Below are 18627 nucleotides of genomic sequence, written 5' to 3' on the forward strand. Positions count from 1 at the left end.
CCGGAAAGTAAAAATTCTGGAATTGGCCATACCTAGCTAGTAGCTGTTAAAAAAAAAAAAGAAAAACACCTTAATGAATATATAGGCCTAACTTCTTTCTTCCAAGCGTCTGTATCTCCCTCACCCTATCAATTGAGTCAAGCGCTGCTAAGCGGAGGAATTCGTAACTATTGCAGCAGCTGACCAGTTGCGGAAGAAAGTGCAACCGCAAGAGAGCAATACGGGAAGATAGGAGCGATGCAAAAATAAATCCACTTCCCCATGTTAAGAGATAGGAGCTCGCTGCCATATGCTCAATGCTACTGCTTCCAGTAGCAACGTTCGCTGCCACTGGAAATGTAATTCTCTCTATTTCTTTCCGTTTTTTAATTGACTTTTTTTCAGAAATGCATCAATACTGTTTTGCGCTCAAGAGCTAAGGGTTATTTTTTACTGATACACTACTTTAATACTTAAAAATATTTTTAGTATTAAAAAAAATATATCCGGTTGCACTACCATGCAACATATAGTACCAGCCGCCGCTGGTACAGCAGTAGCGTCATTTCAGATTTAGTTTGTGGGGGCAAGACCCCTTGATTGAAGTAAAATTTCGCGTTTTTCACTGACTTACTACTATTCTATTGATAAAATCTATACAAATATCAAGCAGAGGGGGGGGGGGCAAGTGCCCCTCCTTGCCCCAGGTACACAGCTATGGAACTGATAAAATGACTGACGTATGCGACCTGTGTTTTTTCTATTTTTTTCAAATTGACCATGGGAAAACCCCAAAGATGGAAAGAAAAGAGTGTTCCTTTGCAAATAAGTAAATAATTTTACTTGGTTTCTGACTTTATTGTTAGATTTGACAAATAATAGTTTTAGCGACTTTAGGAGCTAAATTTAACGACAGTTTGCCAATAAGTGTTGGCAACAGTGCTTCAGTTTATGTATTTTTTTGTTCGTAGTAGGTGAGTAGTTTCTTTCGGTGCAGATAAACATTTTGGAGACAATATCTAAGTAATTATTTGTTAGGTAAAATATACTAATTCACAAAGAAAGAGTAATATCTAAAGATTTTCAGTGTGCAGGTTTAGAATACGAAATTGTTTTATTTATAATTTATCGGTAAAATGTGTTAACGCACAAACGTCGAGAAATATTTAAACTTATTTATGTACGCGGAGATGAAAGTAATTTATGAACATAGAAACAGCGTTAAAAAATGTGGTCTGTTACTATGCAACTAGTACGAAACTACCTTGCAATGATCACCTAGCAGAATGGTGTAATATGTGTTGGTAACATTTTTCTTTTACGCGCATACTCGCCGTCACTGACGCGCCTGCTCTATAGGAATGATATTTCTGCTGTATCGCCAAACTATACAAAAATAGAAAAAATACAAAAATATACGGCCTATGTTTAGCAGAAGGGGTCCAGCTCTTTTCTCTAAAAAATGTTACAATTTTGGTAATTTCTGTTCACATTAGGTTAGTTTAGGGTAGGTTATGTTACTTTAGATAAGTGTAGGTTAGGTTCGGGTAGTTTATGTTAGGTTAGTTTATGTTATATTAGTGTATGGGTCCAACATAATTTCCCAAAAAAATGGTAGAATTTCGCTTATTTCTACAAATATTAGGTTAGTTCAGGTTAGCTTAGGATACCTTAGGTTAGGTTAGGTTAGATTTGGTTACGTTCTGTTACGTCTAAGTACTTTCATCATTCATTTCTCCTGTAAATTTTGTGTTTTTTACGTGCTTCTGGACGCCTTGTACTAAACATACTCCAAATATACTGTATTACGTTAGGTTGAGTTAGAAGTCACCTTCAAAACAGAGGTGTGTACTACATTAGGTTAGATTAGATAACGTGGGTTACATTGGATTAGATTAGCTTTCCCTCACTAACCAAAATAATTCTCCAGATCATCCGGTAAATTTCCTAAAATTGGTTCGGCGACACACCAGTTATCCCATACGGACGCACCCCAGCGTTGCCAGACGGGGTGTGAAGTTTCGCCTTATCCGGAACAGGAAAAGATGCATTTCTTTTTTGTAGTAATAATTTAGCAGAAGTTCATGCGTGTTTCCCCCGTCCCTCCCCCCATATAGGTTAGTAGCTAGGTTGGTCCCTTTCTGTACCAAAGTTTAATGTTTAATTCATACAGTATTGCCGAGCGAGCGTCGGCGAGTGAAAGCGGGTTAAAGCCCCGCAGGGCAAGTTGTTTTGTCTTTCTTATAACTAAATTGGAAGGAAGACCTGTGTTCTACAACCTTGCCGGGTTTTCTTCACTGGGACTTAATATCATGGAAGCGTCATTGGAGTGAATATAAACTTATAGCAAAAGTCAAAATAACACGAAAGTAATGTTAAATGGGTAAAGTGTGCTTAATTTATGAATCATATCTTGTACAATCCGCGGCAAAAAACCTGCAACATGAGGATGTAAGTTTATTGTGAAACTACGCCTAACAGCACAGGGAATGAACATAACGTCTAAGTGGAACGAATCACGCCAGGATAAACCTCGGCCTCCTCCCGTGCACGCTTCTTTTGGAGCAAAAGACTTTGTCATTTCACAATAAACTTATATGCTCATGTTGCAGTTTTTTTGCCGCGGATTGTACAAAAAACGAAAGTCGTCAGTTATTCCTTTTCTGCCTACGACCAATTCCATTTCAAATCGTCCAGGCAAACCACAATTGGTCCCCATCACAGTCTCAGATTTACTTTATATATATATATATATATATATATATATATGGGATCTACATGCAATATTATTAGACCCATATTTTTTCTTTTTGCTGAAAAAAACACTTTTCCTTCGATATACAGCCCTCCTCTCGGATTCCTCGAAAAACTGAAAAACATGTCAAATTAAGTTTTGTTGTAGAGAAACGAGTGTGCTTAGTAACATAATCGCAATAGCAGGGAGAGTATAAAGTTGTATGTTTTGTTGGAGGGCCAAAATTCGTCCATTGGTAAAATAGGAATCACGCAATTCACTCACAATGTTGCCAACTTTGATGAAATTTTTGTTAACTTTAAACATTTTTTTTTCTGTCCTCACGAGCAATATCAACCATCTGCTTCTAGCATCGAAATCTACTCCATAAGGTCTCTTGAAAATGTAAAGGAGTTACGTTTCTGATTATTACATTCCACGTTATAGCATGATGAAAAGCTGAAAATTTCATTAAGACGCCATGTTTGGACGCCATTTTTTCAAAAAGCCCAACCTTTTAAAAATCTGAATTTTTTACATGTATAGGAGAAGTACCTAAGTATTTAATATCCGTTAACCGTTCATGCGGCTGCAGCCCCTAACATTCGCAATTAATTATTGAAATTTCGATTTTTGTACTTGCAATGTGAATATTTTGTATGGGCATTTAGGTTCTATACGCAAGGCGATTTGAAAGGGAGTATGAATTTTTTGAGAGATGAATCCTGACATCAAATCCAGTAGAAAAGTTCCTATAAACATGAGTCGAATTCCGCTTTGTTTTCGAGTTACAGGGTTTCCAACTCGGGAACAAAATCGGCTCGCGACAATAGAAAATAAAATATAAATGTGTTAAATCAGAAACTATCTGCTAAAGTTATGATTAAGTTCAGAAAGTTGATTTGTATCAATATGATAATTTTTACGTGCGTTACAATTCGGTTGGCAGTGTTGCCAACTTGCTAGAACTTTTTGTTTCCAAATGACACTACGTGGATTTTATTTGATATTTAGTATTCATTAATGATTGCAAACATCATATGAAGCACAATTTCCCACATCACCACAGTTTTTGAAAACTTACATGTATTTCATTAAAAGGTTTATCTCGTTCATTATTGATAGTTTGAAACATTACGTGTGAATTTCACTTGATGTTTGCCATCATTAGTAAAACCAAAATGTCAAATAAAAACTAAGTCTGTGTGAGTTGTCATAATAATAATAAGAAGAAGAAGAAGAAGAAGAAAAAGAAATATTTTTTATTATTGCAAAACCTCTCGTAACTCCACGCATCAAGTTCAAACTTAATCAAGAAGCTCTGCTGCAACCACGAAACAGTTTATTACGAGAGTCGGTGTCGTGAACATCGTCCTAGTGTTCTCTGCAACCATGAAAATTGTTTTCACTGCTAACATGATATTGTAGTGCAGTAGTTACAGTGTTTGTGTGAATAACAATGGGGAAGTCCTACACAGAGAAAAATCCGTTTCCGTAAAGCGGCATATTGTACAAATATACGTTATCCTCTTGCTTACTATAGAAATCAGTACGGAGCATACGTTATCCGTATGCTACATAGGCACTGCCCTTAGTCGTTACATCATGCCGTTGCAGGATGTCTGACATCTAACAGTTTTCCGTATATCACATGCATATACTTATGTTACCTTCGTCAGCTATATGTTATATACGTCCATTTGTATGTGAGATCCCGACCGCCTACATTGTTTCATACAGAAAGTACGTATAGATGGAATACTTATACAGAAAGTATTATAAAACATGCATTTTCAGTTATGCGTCTGCTGTACGTTGTCCAAAAATTACAGGAATTACGCATGTAACCTATTTTTTTAAGCGCGCCACTTACATTTTTTTTTCTTAGTGTATTACAGTAAAGACGGTATTAAATGTGTTGATGATTCTAAAAGGCATAAGATAATTGTGTACAGAAAGAATTCTTTACAAACATTTTATCTTGCGGTAAAATATATGTATTGCGTACAGCGCGTCTGCCAAAACGTAGTATTGGGAGAGGATGATTATTCGTGTAAAGGGTGCTTTGAATATTTACCGTGAACAACGTGAATGTGTGTGATATATTGGTGATCACGAAAGAAGATGTAAATATAAAATTATGCACCAGCAAGATAAAGAATTTGTTCCTCTGAATGTAGATTTAGAAACCATTAACCAGACAGTTAACATGCTAAACATGAACGTGTCGCCATTAAAACGACCGTTATCGGTGAAACCTAGACTACGGTGAAGGATTCACCTCTCAAAATTTTTCATACTGCCTTTCAAATCGCCTTGTGTACAGGACACAAATAATCATCCTCCCCTAATAGTACGTCTGTACGCAATCCATGTACGCAAGATAATTTTTTTGTCTAGAATTCTTTCTGCACACAATCATCTTACGGCTTTTAGCATAATCAACACATTTAATACGGTCCTTCCTGTAATAGGACTTCACCATTGTTATTCACACAAACACTTAACTAGTGCACTACAATGTCATGCTACCAGTGTAAACAATTTTCATTGTTCCGGAGAACACTACGACGATGTTCACGACACCGAATCACACAAACTATCAATAACGCACGAGATAAAACCTTTTAATGAAATACATGTAAGTTTTCGAAAACCGTGGTGATATGAGGGAAAATTTTGCTTCGTGTGATGTTTGCAATCATTAATGAATACCGAATATCAAATAAAATTCACGTAGTGTCATTTGGAGACAAATAAAAGTTCTAGCAATTTGGCAACACTGCCAACCGAGTTGTAACGCACGTAAAAATTATCATATTGATACAAATCAACTTTCTGAACTTTATCAAAGCTTTAACACACAGTTTCTGATTTAACACGATATTTATATTTTATTTTCTATTGTCCCGAACCGATTTTGGGTCCCGAGTTGGAAACCCTGTAACTCGAAAACGAAGCGGAATTCGACTCTTGTTTATAGGAACTTTTCTACTGGATTTGATGTCAGGATTCATCTCTCAAAATTTTCACACTCCCTTTCAAATCGCCTTGTGTATAGGACCTAAATGCCCATACAAAATATTTACATTGCAAGTACAAAAATCGAAATTTCAATAATTAATTGCGAATGTTAGGGGCTGCAGCCGCATGAACGGTTAACGGAAATTAAATACTTAGGTACTTCTCCAATACATGTGAAAAATTCAGATTTTTAAAAGGTGGGTTTTTTGAGAAAATGGCGTCCAAACATGGCGTCTTAATGAAATTTTCAGCTTTTCATCATGCTATAACGTGGGATGTAATAATCAGAAACGTAAGTCCTTTATATTTTCAAGAGACCTTATGGAGTAGATTTCGATGCTAGAAGCAGATGTTTGATATTGCTAGAGAGGACAGAAAAAAAATGTTTAAAGTTAGCAAAAATTTCACCAAAGTTGGCAACATTGCGAGTGAATTGCGCGATTCCTATTGGACGAATTTTGGCCCTCCACCGAAACATACAACTATATACTCTTCCTGCTATTGCGATTATGTTACGAAGTACACTCGTTTCTTTATAATAAGAGTTTTAATTTGACATTTTTTTCAGTTTTTCGAGCTATCCGAGAGGAGGGCGGCCATTTTGGAAGGCTGTAAATTGAAGAAAAAATTTTTTCAGCAAAAAGAAAAAAATATGGGTCTAATAATTTTGTATGTAGTTTCTTATTTTAAAAAATAAGCTAAATCTGAGACAGTCGTGTGGACCACCCTGGACGATTTGAAATGGAATCACTCCTACAGCGCTGCCATGAGATAAATATAGTTGACTAATTTATGTACACAGTTTGGCACTGATATTGAAAGTACGATCTGTAGAAGTTGTGAACTCTGTGGGTGAGAGTTTCCGGCGAACCTTAGTGATTTGAACGGCAAGGTTCTAGAACACAGGTCCCCCTTCCCATTTAGCTGTAATAAAGACTGAAAACATCATGCCCTGCAGGGCTCTAACCCGCCTTCACTCGCTGACGCTCGCACGGCAATACCATTTCAATTAAATATTAAACTTTGGTACAGAAAGGAACCATCCTAGGTGCTAACCTATAGGAAGGGAAGGGGGGGGCTGTGTTCTAGAGCCTTTCCATTTGCACCCACACTTTCTCATTTGTACATAGTTTAAAAGAGGTTCCTGGGCCATGGGAATGAAAAAAGTGATCAAAAAGATCGTTATTTTCCTGACTGATGTCTTCAATTTCCTCATCCACCATTTTTGTCATAAATACAGGCTACGGTATCACTAGGTACAAATCACAACATGCTATGTTCTGGAAGTACTGAAGTGCTGCAATCAGAAAAATTCATCTCATTGTGGGTATTCATAATATCTGATTTCTGTTTTTGTCAGAGGTACAAATCTATGATATGATCTGGTATTAATAACTCTTTTACAAGGAGCAAATCTCGAATTTCTTGCTGTTTCAGTGCACTTCTTCTAATGAAACATAGATAAATTGTATGCCTGAGATACTATATCTACTTTTGGGCCACTGTGTATATCAACACAAAACCTGCGCATCTGTTCAGTTTTTAAAGTTGTGAATATCACATCACTGCAACAACTTATAACTCAGAAACTACTCAAGTCTCAGTGATGCAATTTTACTCACTTGTTACTGCACAACTATCGTCTATTTTGTGTAAATTTGGGATTTTTCACTTGTGTCCTCCCTAAGATATTTGATGGTGAAAATACTCGATTTTCGAAAATTCGCCAAGTTTAAACATTTCCAAAAAATCAAGTATATAATTCTCAGATCTGAAACTTGTTTACAACGTCGTTTACTACTTAGTCTCTATGCACACAAAGAATTGAAGGTGAGTCTTATTTATTTCATTTCAAAATGTACATTCCAAAATGGCCATTCCTAGGTTTCCAACCTCAATGTTCAAAGCTTCTTTTTCGACGTTCTAAAGTACGTCTCAATATGCACAAAACACAGAACGTTGTCCATTCCTTATCTTTCATATGGTTTCGGTTTGAACTCATTACCTTTAAAACCTAAAAAGTTACAGCGTTTAACAGAATCCTCTGAAAAGTGCAAAATACGCTCAGGCGCCTATACAAAATGGCCGCCACAAACAAACCTGCGCTGCTAAAAAATAAATGAATACCCGTTTTCAACTCCCTAAATGTGGTACAATCTTAGGTAAAAAATTCAAAAATAAATAAATTTTGTCAGCAACCTTTGACCTGGAAATTGGTCGATTTTATTTGAATTGACCGAAGACCAAAATATAAAGAATAAGAAAAAATCACACAAAATTTTCGACATAGAGAATTCACGTATTTCAACATCCATATTTATTAAACTATGCATGATTAGAGGGCTTTAAGTGCCGCAGTTTAAGTCAAGGGACATCGAACCTGAGCGAAAATAAACTGGAATAACCCAACTCAACCTAATCTAATCCTACCCAAGTCTTAACCTGCTGGACCTATGCAGCACAAAGGCCGATTAAAGATACCGTTCACCACTAGTTCACTCATGTATACTTAGAAATACGATATAATTTTATGCGAATTAACGTGTGGTAAAAAAAAAAAAAAAAGTTTAATGGGTGGAACACTGGTATATGGAACAGGGTGGTGGGCGTAGCCACGTCTACGTGTACAGTGATATCGTGACAGGAAATCATGGAAGACTCAGAAGGAAACTGACATGTTCAGTGCCATGGCTGCGTCGGAACAAGAGGAAAGGCGAAAAAAAGTTGAATTGTTCCTTGAACTGCACCCTGATGTTCCAGTTGCGGAAGTGGTGAAGAAGTTCGTAGGGCTTGGATATGCCAGGTCGTGGGTTTATAAAACAATAGGAAGGGTCAAGAGTGGACAAGGGTCAAAAAGGAATGCGGGAAGTGGACGCCCAAGGATTACTTTTGATAAAAACCAAAGGCGGTCCCTTGCACGCAGAATGTCATCAAGGCCTGGTGTATCGTACAGGTGGATGGGACGAAAGTATGGTCATCACCATGCAACGATGAAAAAAGTAGTGCAGAGCATGGGGTACATACAAAGGAAGCAGCGAAATGCCCCCAAAGTCAACGAGGGCCAAGCAAAGAGACAACGATAAAGGATCGCCACTCTTTTCAAAGGAACCAGAAAAGTCCATTTGCACTTGATGTCATCGTCGATGATGAGAGTTACTATCCGTTCAAATGCAACAGGCCATTGAAGTACTTCACGAAGAAGGGAAAGGATACAAATCCGGACATCAAATATAACAGGAAGGCAAAATTTGGCCCAAAACTGATGGCATGGCTCGCTGCTGGACCCAAAGGGGCTTTGGAGCCATTTTTCATTACCTCTGGGGGTGCCATCAACGCGAATACATACATAACGGAGTGTATCAAGGCCCGACTGGTACCCTACATACAGGAACATTATCCAAATAATGAGGGATACGTGATTTGACCTGATTTGGCATCAGCTCATTATGCGAGGGCAACTGTCGCAAAACTTGACGAATTGGGAATTAGGTACGTTCGCAAAGAAGACAAGCCCCTAAATGTCCCGTAACTGCGCCCTATTGAGGATTTCTGGGCAACTCACAAGGCTTTGGTCTACACCAATGGATGGGAAGCAAACTCCAAGGAAACCCTGATCAAGAGGTGGAAGAAAACCTTCTCTGAACTTCCTTCCCAGTATTGGCAAAACTCTTTCTCAGGCATACATAGGAAGGTGCGCTCAGCTGCTAAACATAGACTGGATAGTGCAATCCATTGATGTCTATGACTGCAGTACATGTCCAGCATTTACATGCTTTCACTGACACATTATTGTAAGTGTATAATAAAGAGTTACTTGCTGAAACCTTTGTCTCTTGTTTTTTTTTTTTTTTTTTTTTTTTTTTTTTTTTTTTTTTTTTTTTTTTTTTTACCACTTAATTATGTTGCATACTGCTTGACGGTAGTATCACTATATTCACCACCGGTAATTTTGTATGTACAGTAGTATACCGTCATATTGTTAGAAAATAGAAATAGAGTTAAACATGTCAGCTACATCAATGGGGGCCATTTTTAGGTTGCTGATGTTACTAATCAATTGAATGAATTTGAGTGTTTCATTTCAAAGCTATTACCGACGGAATATTTAATTTTTGATTTGGTAGTAGTACTAGTTATCGTTAAAAATTTAGCCAAAAGATAGCAGAGATATTATCTAGTTTCTCCCCCAAATGACTTGTAGGCATTCCATATGGGCAGTGCAGACGTATGGCATAAAAATACACTGCATAAAACACGAACCTACATACGCTAGGTGACCACTAAAAAGCACAAATGCTATCTAATCGAGTCACAGCAGGAGGGGTGAGGGGTGCGTCTGTAAGGAGCAGGCACGTCAGCAACGGTGGGTATAAGCGTGAATGAGGACATTTACAACGGCTCGTAATAACTTAGTACTGGATCTGGAGCCGTCGATAGATTTGGGGGAGATATTAAATAATATCCGATAGCAGGATGATTTAAGCAAGAAAATATACAGAACACTACATAAGTGAGTTCGTAGTGAGTATATATGAAGTTCAGATATATTGTTAACAATATAATTGTTGAAAAGTGTATTGTTATTGTTCATGAAGTTTACTGAAAAATGTACAAGCTACTGTTTATGAACAAAACAACTTACCTTATTGGTGCATTACCGCACTCTTTCCTTTACCTCTCCTATCGTAGTATTGTAAAGAAAAATTTAACCAGAATATTTGGTGGGTTTAATTTTGGTCTTTTCATGTTACTTAATCCTCATCAGTATATTTTGGAAGTTTATTCACTGTTTTTGTAAAAAGCTTATTGTTTAATTTTACGATTTGTGTGAAAAGTCCTGTAAATCGACCACTCTTACTGTAACTGTTTCATTTTAAATTTTTCATACTCGCCTCCATGATCCTTGAAAACGGTGTCATAGATCGATGTAGTGCATAAACATCTGCAATTAAAAAAAAAAAAAAGCTTTTTCCAGCAGTAAAGATTGCTACTTTTTTTTTCGTACATATTTTATTATTGAGATTTCTGAGATGTGTGTATCTTCCGTGTAATGAACGCAACATTTTATAACTTGGAAGATAATTGACATTTATAACAGCAAGCTTGAAATTTAAATAAGTGCTTCTTCTCTTATTGAAGTAAATGTTTCATTTAATGTTGTATTCTCGTGAAATACCGAAATTATGAAGGACGGAGCGTATCATTTACGTGTCCTCAACCTTAATGAGACTTCAATTCAGTGTAGTTCGTGGGTGCATAGATCTTCTATGTAACGTGCCCTTTCCTATCATCTTCTTTAAGAAGATTATAGGGTCATACTGTAGGTCTCAATGATCTTGCTGAACATCTTTCTTGAAGGAAGACATTACTAGTAAGACAGAGTTAATACAAGTTGACAGTACGTTTATAGTGGACTGGCAGATGGTGGACATGACAAGGGAATTTATAAAATTGTAAAGTGCAATCTAAGATACATTAATACGTAAATGTAAGAGTGACTACATGAGAAAATAATTCAACTTTTTTCTTCTTGTCAAAATGTAAAATAAAACAGATACAGGGTGTTACAAAAGTTTATCACAATATTTTAGAAATAGATTCCTTACGTCAAAATAAGAAAAAAAAAAAAGTTCATATGGGCCTGTGGTCGGGAGTGCATAGTTCCGTAGTTATAAGGTGCCTAAATCGTGAAAAAATGAACTTTAAAAGTCCAGAGTACCATACTATAGGACCGATCGTAGGAACTAGTATGTGAACTATCCAAATATCCAACTTTTAGAACCTCCGGTACTTGTACAATTGTTTTTAGAGAGGCTGTTTCATAGTACTTGATCACTCTCCACCTACTTCTCTGAAAATTGGCGTGCAAGTACCGGAGCAATCTCAAACATGAATATTTGGATAGTTCACATACTAAAGTGTATACAATGTAAGAATCACACTTGGGGTAAACAAATGACGTACTACAATGAAATGTAATTGGCTGGAGTTATAAATATAGTTCCGTGATTGACGTAATTGCTTATTTGTAATTGGTTAAAGAGATGAACTATTTTTTTTTCACATTGTTTCGTATAATTAACTTCATCCATTTGTTAGACGAGACGAAAACAATATTAATTCACGGAGCAAAATATACTATTACAAATTACTGATAAAATATATGCCATATTCTGTGATTTTTACCTTCCGTTATCGAGAAAAAAAAAATTGTCATAGTGTTGCTAACATGCAAACCAATAAGTATCTATAACAACAAATGATAAACACTTAAGAGAAACAGTAGATAGTAAATGTAGTAGAGAATAAACATTTATATAATATGTTTCGGTACAAATTTAATATATTTTGAATTGCTCTTAACAACCACAATAAAGAAAAACCGTTTTTAAAAAAGTGTAATGGCTGTCCTTAAGAAACGCAGAGATTGCAACAGTCATTTTAAGTCCCGCCCCCAACAGTCACCTTACAATTTGAAAACATGACGGCTACATGTAGTGCTTCTGTTCAGTGTCAAGTTATGAAACATCCAAAAGGAAAACCATTGAAGAGCGGGGAAAAACGAATTATTTTAAACGTGTTCAATAAACTGCTGGAAAACAATCCTACTGTGTTAGTGAATGACATAGTGAAATTTAGCTATGCTTGCTTTTGAGATCGAGGAACGCATGGAAAAAGAACAGCTGACCGAAGCAGAAATTTCGCCGTGAAGCACGTGCTTGACGCGGAGTGATACAAACTGTTTTGTTTATCTCCGGTGTGGTTCTTACGTTGAATACGCTTTAGTTCCTAATTGATTTTTTGACCCGACTATATTCGGCCCTATAGTAGTGGAACTACGAACCTTTTAAAGTTCATATATTTCACGTTTTCGGCACCCTGTAACTCCGAAACTATCCACTTTTGAGCATAGGTCCATATGAACTTTTTTTTTTTCTTTCTTATTTTGATGTGAGAAATCTGTTCCCAAGATATTGTGATACACTTTAGTAACACACTCAGAAGGACCTGTGTAGTTTTAAGTTGTATAATGGTTTGTGTTTTTATTAATTAGTATTGTCGTCATAGATCTTCTTATTATTTCAGGTTATTTACTACAATGATAGATTTCATAGCAAGTTTTTTGATTACATGCACTTTGATAGTGTTGTTTTTCCATTTTCTTCTGAAAACACGACCTGCAGAGTTGACAGGTGCTCACGTTTTCGTAAGTACAGATGGTACAGACGCATATAATGTGTTTTATTTATTTAGTTTAGTTTACTGTGTAGTAGTATAAGGTAACTTAGATAAAAATTAAATATATAGAGAAAATACTTGTTATTTTTAAAATATATTGGTTATTTTGCTTATGACGCAGACCTTATGTTTCAGTTATTTAATTTTCATACAGTACTGGTTATGTAGATAATATTTTATATGCAAACGCTAAGTGGCCGCGGTGCCTCAGTTGTAGAGCGGTAATCACTTGGCGCGTAGGGTCCCTGGTTCGATCCCAGCTTTCGCCATATGGGCTTTGTTGTGGACATACACCGGGTGCTGTGGGTCCTCTCGGGATTCTCACGTTTCCTCCAATATTCATCAGTCCATCATTATCGTCTTTCTTATCATCATCATCTCCCAATTCATAATCATGGGACGTTAAACTAACACACACACACACACACATACACAATGAAGAAATAAGCAAACGGCAATCGTGTTATTGGTGCCACAATAGTACAGCAATGAAAGTATGTAAAACGAAATTTACTGCCAAGTGGAGTCTGAAGTAATAATCAATATTTGAGTTTTTATCAGATAAAAAATATTCACGTCCCAAAATTATGTTCTTGAGCGTAAAGGAGGCGGGTAATTAATGAAAGTAAATTATTTTGATACAGTGGGTGGAATAAGCATGTGGGAGGAAATGGAGAACCCTGTAAGAAATATGCATAATGTTGCCCTCCACCAGACATTTATTATTATTATTATTATTATTATTATTATTATTATTATTATTATTATTATTATTATTATTATTAATAATATTATTATTATTATTATTATTATTATTGCTGCAAGAGTGAATAATAAGTTTTCTAATACTGGCGTACGTTCATCGTTTGCGGCGTGCATGTCACGTAACCAAAGCAGTGTAAACCGCTGATGGAGATAGATAGTCATAGTTTGTGCCTTTTAAGGTTATGTAGTGCTGTGTTTCGTGTGTGATTTGATAGCCATATAGATGAAAGTGTAAAACACTCTAATCCGGGAACTTCTGCTTTAAAGCCACAAATGTTATACGCATTATTTATAATAAAGAAAATAAATAACTTCTACGTACCTTTGCGTATTTTTATTTATAAAATCATAATCATTTTAATGCTACAAGTAGTGCTTTCATTTCCGTTAGACTAGACTTCCCCTTTGAATATTAAATCGAATGGATTTTTACGTTATTTATTCAGTATATTCATCACAAATATTCCACTAAAACATTTGAGTGAAAATAAAAAGTAAAAAAAATCTAAGATTTTCAACACTTTCTTAGAAAATGCATTTGTAGACTAATCAAGAATATTAAAAGTATCTTCTCCAGCGTATATACGAAATCAAGTCACCATTATAATTCAGAGAGGCTAATCCTTGTGATTAATATATTTTTTGTACTTATGAAAATTTGCTGAAATCCTCTGTCATAAAGTGAACAGTTTTTGTGTACCGTACTTAACCGACTGGAGATTAAAAATCATTTACTCTCCACTTACTTTGCCTAGGTCATTAATTAATTCCAACTTCATCAAAATTTAATTCCAACTTCCTGGTTCTAAGGCTTCATAAGTGGGGTTTCCAGTTTGTGAGTACGTCTTATGGAACCACTGTATATTATTAATGTTGTGCTGGGAGGTAGCCGAATGTTCCGATAATCCTGATACCGTGAGATCTTGTTTCTTAAGCGTCCCTCGTATGTTATTTAATCTCGTTGACATTTTTTTTTTTACCACACCGATATAAGTTTGCTTACGATGGTACGTGACTAAAACATAAAAAGAATTAAGATTTGAGTCCACATAGTGAGTGACTTCTGTATTCCGCGAGCGTTCTAATTTAATCGGTGATAAAAGCACTACATTGTCACGCAGATAGGTCTAGAGGATCAAGTTTTTCGGGGAACAATTTAGAAAATTTTGTGTGGACCCTAGGAAATAGCCAGTATAAATACACTTCTTACGTCATGTGTTGTAGAACGCAGTTTTTCGGCATTTATGAAAATTTTGACAGACGATAGAAAGATGTTTACATCAAAGAGCCTTCCTAAATATTTTGTTCAGTGCCACTCCAGAAAGTGAACATCCTCTGTTTGTGCTATTTAGTAACGTGAATATTACCTGAAAAACAATAACTCAAACTGTTTTTCCTCACTGCTATTATAGAGAAATGAAGTGGCGATTGTACTGTAGAACATTTCAAATATGAGTTTTTTTTTTTTTTTTTTTTTTTTTTTTTAAGTAAAAATTTTATGTTTAGTTCTAAATAGGCTATTTTTATTGACAAGGTTGATTCATTTGCACTGAGCCGAAGTCAATATGCAACTATCGCACATGTGCAACCCATCACCGTGAGATTGCCATAAGGCAACCAACAGTATCTCGTTAGTCACGTAGTAGAGCAGTGTAGTCGAGAATAGTTTGATCCCGAAACTGAACAAATTCTGGGAGTGGTTTATTGTGGCCCTTTTCTACGCTAAGTTCACATCATCACGCACCGTAGAAATGTGTAAAGTGCATAATTTTCGTGTAGATAGTGCCACTGTCAATCATAATATAATATACGGGAATATATAGTCCTGGGTCCACTACACCGACACAAACAGCTAAAAACCGGCCTTCCGTGAAGAGAACCTCACCGCTATTGCATATGGTTTGGAATATGGCGACCTCCGAAAATTCCCATACGTAGTGTGCGATGGTTAGGAAATGCCACACATCGCAGGCAACACTCATCCGCGCCTTTCACAGGGATTTTCCCTTCACGGTCGTTCGCGAAAACAGTGTGCAGAACCTGAAACCATGTCATGTTGAGCGGGTAAAAAAAAAACTGTACAAGGCTGGATGAACGTCATCTCGGGGGAAATCGGTGGAAGTTTGTTGTTACCCTTGATGATGCGTGGATTTACCTCACAGACTATGGTAAAATTCGTGCCATTATATATAGAACTGTTAAAGCCAAGAGCCGAAACACATTCTTCTACCAGTACACAGAGAGTTCCCCAAAAGGGTTCATGATTGTGGTGTGTTTGTCGTACAAGGACAAACTGCGTCTCCGAAGGATGAAGCCAAACGTCAAAATCAATGCTACGTAATACCAGACTAATTCCTGACTGAAATGTACCAGCATGAAACGTCATCATTGTAGGTTCAAGACGTTTCAAGACTGCACCGAACAAGGCATCCAGCCACTTGACGGAAACATCGCTGGAATTCTGTTGCAGTATGGAACAGGAAACTGTAATTTCCGGAGTTCCCTTTTCTGACTTCTCATCAAGAGTCCAGATACCAGTGCAATGGATTATTGTGCTTTCAAACTCCTCAAGCGGCGCCTATTCTAGCGTCGAGTCTGCATCGTCTCTGTCCTGTGGAGAATCTCTAAAAAGGAGTGAAATGCAATGCCCATAGTCCAGCTCCAACGCATTCTTCTGAAAAAAAAAAAAAAAAAAAAAAAACTTCGCTTACAGATCGAACACAACAGATGGTGGAAACATTGCATTTCCTAGATAAGTAGCAAGGTACAAGTAAGTGGTAGGTAGTAATACGACTCAATATAAATGAAAATCTGTAAAATCTTTCAAAAGATTTTGTTGTTCAGTGTCGCTCCAGAAAGTGAAGTGATTGCTTTGTTTATGCCATTCAGTAACGGGTGTGATTCTAGGAAAGTAAAGTGATGTTTACACCTCACAAAATTTCAGTTGTAGGAGAATTTAAAAAATGAATATTTTAGGTTCTGTTCATTGTAGTTCTAAACAGGTTATGCTTATGCGCTACCAAATTTCAACTATCAGTAACAATTTCAGGTGAAGGGAATTTTATTAATATTTTTATTTGTATAAGACTGGTTAGCTTAAAGTGTAGTAAACTAGTGTTAAAAGTTAGGTTTCGACGTGTACAGTAACTATATAAAACGCTAAAATATAATCGTGTGTACAAAAAGGTAATTTTCTGTAATGTAAAAGAAAATCGTAAACAGCATTTTTGAAACCCTATAAAATCCTAAAATGCACTTTTTAAAATCCTAATTTTAACTTTTTTGAAGCTAAAATTCCTTAACGTAATGATCACACACTCTTCTAATGACCATCTCGCTCCTTCTATAATGTCAGGAGGACCATCATGAGTCGCAGTGTGTGATATCTCCTTGGACCTCTGTGACTGCTTCTACTTCGAATGTTTTAAAATATTTTCTCTTATATTACATCATCTTTAATATTTCTGTAGGAAGATAAGTACAACAACTATATTGGAAATGTGTGAAAACGGTATCCCACCTTCAAGAAAATGAAACATTTCTCAACCTTAATAACGTTTTCTCAAAATCCAACGTTTAAGAAAAGAGAGACCACTTCACGAAAGGAAAAAAGGAGAAAAAAAAAAAAAAAAACGTTACCAGCTTACATGTTAACAGCGCGTTGATGATACTGACGAAGTAGGCGAAGAGCAACGAAAACTTTTGAAAGAGGCTTCTTTTTTTTTTTTTTTTTTTTCTTTTCCAAATGAAAGCTAAAATATTTTTGTACAAGGGTATTTGATAAGTAACTTGATTTGATATTAAAGAAAACAATTTGATTTTTTGTAACATACTTTTTTTTCGACATATTCCCATCGAAGTTCAATGCACTCTATCGTTTTTCCACCTTCGCAGAAAATAGTTTCTTCGAGGCTTGCAAAGTCCTCGTTTGCTTTCCGTATGACCTCTTCGTTTGACTCAAATTTTCGTTCTGCCGAGAAAGTTTCGAGTTTCGGGAATAGATAGTAGTCAGAGAGAGCTAGAGTGCGGAAGAAGTTCAAATCGCAGCTCGACCATTTTTTGCTCTAAAGTAAGTAAACACGTCACCTATCTTGCACAAAGTTTTCTAGTATGCAATGGAAAATGAAATGAACCCGCTAGTTAAGATGTTTGTGACTTCTGCTAACTTTTATCCTTTCACTCATAAAGGCTAAAACTAAGTCAAGGAGTTGTATCAATGGTTTCAGAATGTGGTACATCTTCAATACTTGTTCTGCCACGTTTAAATTCATTTATTCAAAGTCGAAAAGTTTCATAGAAAGAATATGAGTCATTCAATATAGATAAAATCCTCTCATAAATTTCCTTCGCTGTTTTCCCTTCTAGAATAAAAAAGTGAACCACACGACGAATTCCAGTATTATCCATTTTTCATAACATTTCTGTTTAAACAACTATCAGAATGGCTTGAGATCACAGACTACATATATAGATGACGTTATCGTTATTACTAGGCCAACGAAGTTACTTATCAAACGGTCCTTGTACCTTTATGTACTTCGTATCACATACGGTATAGAGTGATTATTAATATTTATTCATTGTATACTTCATAGAGCTTTTACACTTCTTTCAGATTACTGGAGGCTCTAGCGGTATTGGAAAAGCCGTTGCTATAGATGTCGTTACAAGAGGAGCAAATGTAACACTAGTAGCCAGAAACCTCAAGAAACTAGAAGACGCAAAATCAGAAATTCTTAAACATCGGAAATTTCCGGAAAGTCAAAAAGTTCAATGTGTTTCACGTATGTGTTTATGTATTTTCTTTCTTCTTTACTTTGAATAAACCATAGTGGCTTATACAAATGTTATTGCATGAACAATTAAAATTCATGCTGCAGATATTT

General features: G+C 36.1%; 1 protein-coding gene across 3 annotated transcripts in view; it reads left to right on the forward strand.

The window, feature by feature from the left end:
- The first annotated feature begins 856 nt into the window (after positions 1 to 856).
- Kdsr (3-ketodihydrosphingosine reductase) overlaps positions 857 to 18627 on the forward strand; it is a 71901-nt gene continuing 54130 nt past the window's right edge. Inside the window, exons 1-3 of one of the 3 annotated variants that reach the window (XM_081733696.1) lie at positions 857 to 953; positions 12824 to 12944; positions 18357 to 18525. In XM_081733696.1, coding sequence (XP_081589822.1) covers positions 931 to 953; positions 12824 to 12944; positions 18357 to 18525 — 313 coding nt within the window. In that variant the 5' untranslated portion in view covers positions 857 to 930. Of the gene's footprint in view, positions 1018 to 12823; positions 12945 to 18356; positions 18526 to 18627 lie in introns of all 3 variants that reach the window. The other 2 variants (XM_081733698.1, XM_081733697.1) reach the window with 2 other exon arrangements.

Source organism: Thermobia domestica, chromosome 12, assembly GCF_964235325.1.
Source record: "Thermobia domestica chromosome 12, izTheDome1.hap1.1, whole genome shotgun sequence".
Lineage (NCBI taxonomy): Eukaryota > Metazoa > Arthropoda > Insecta > Zygentoma > Lepismatidae > Thermobia > Thermobia domestica.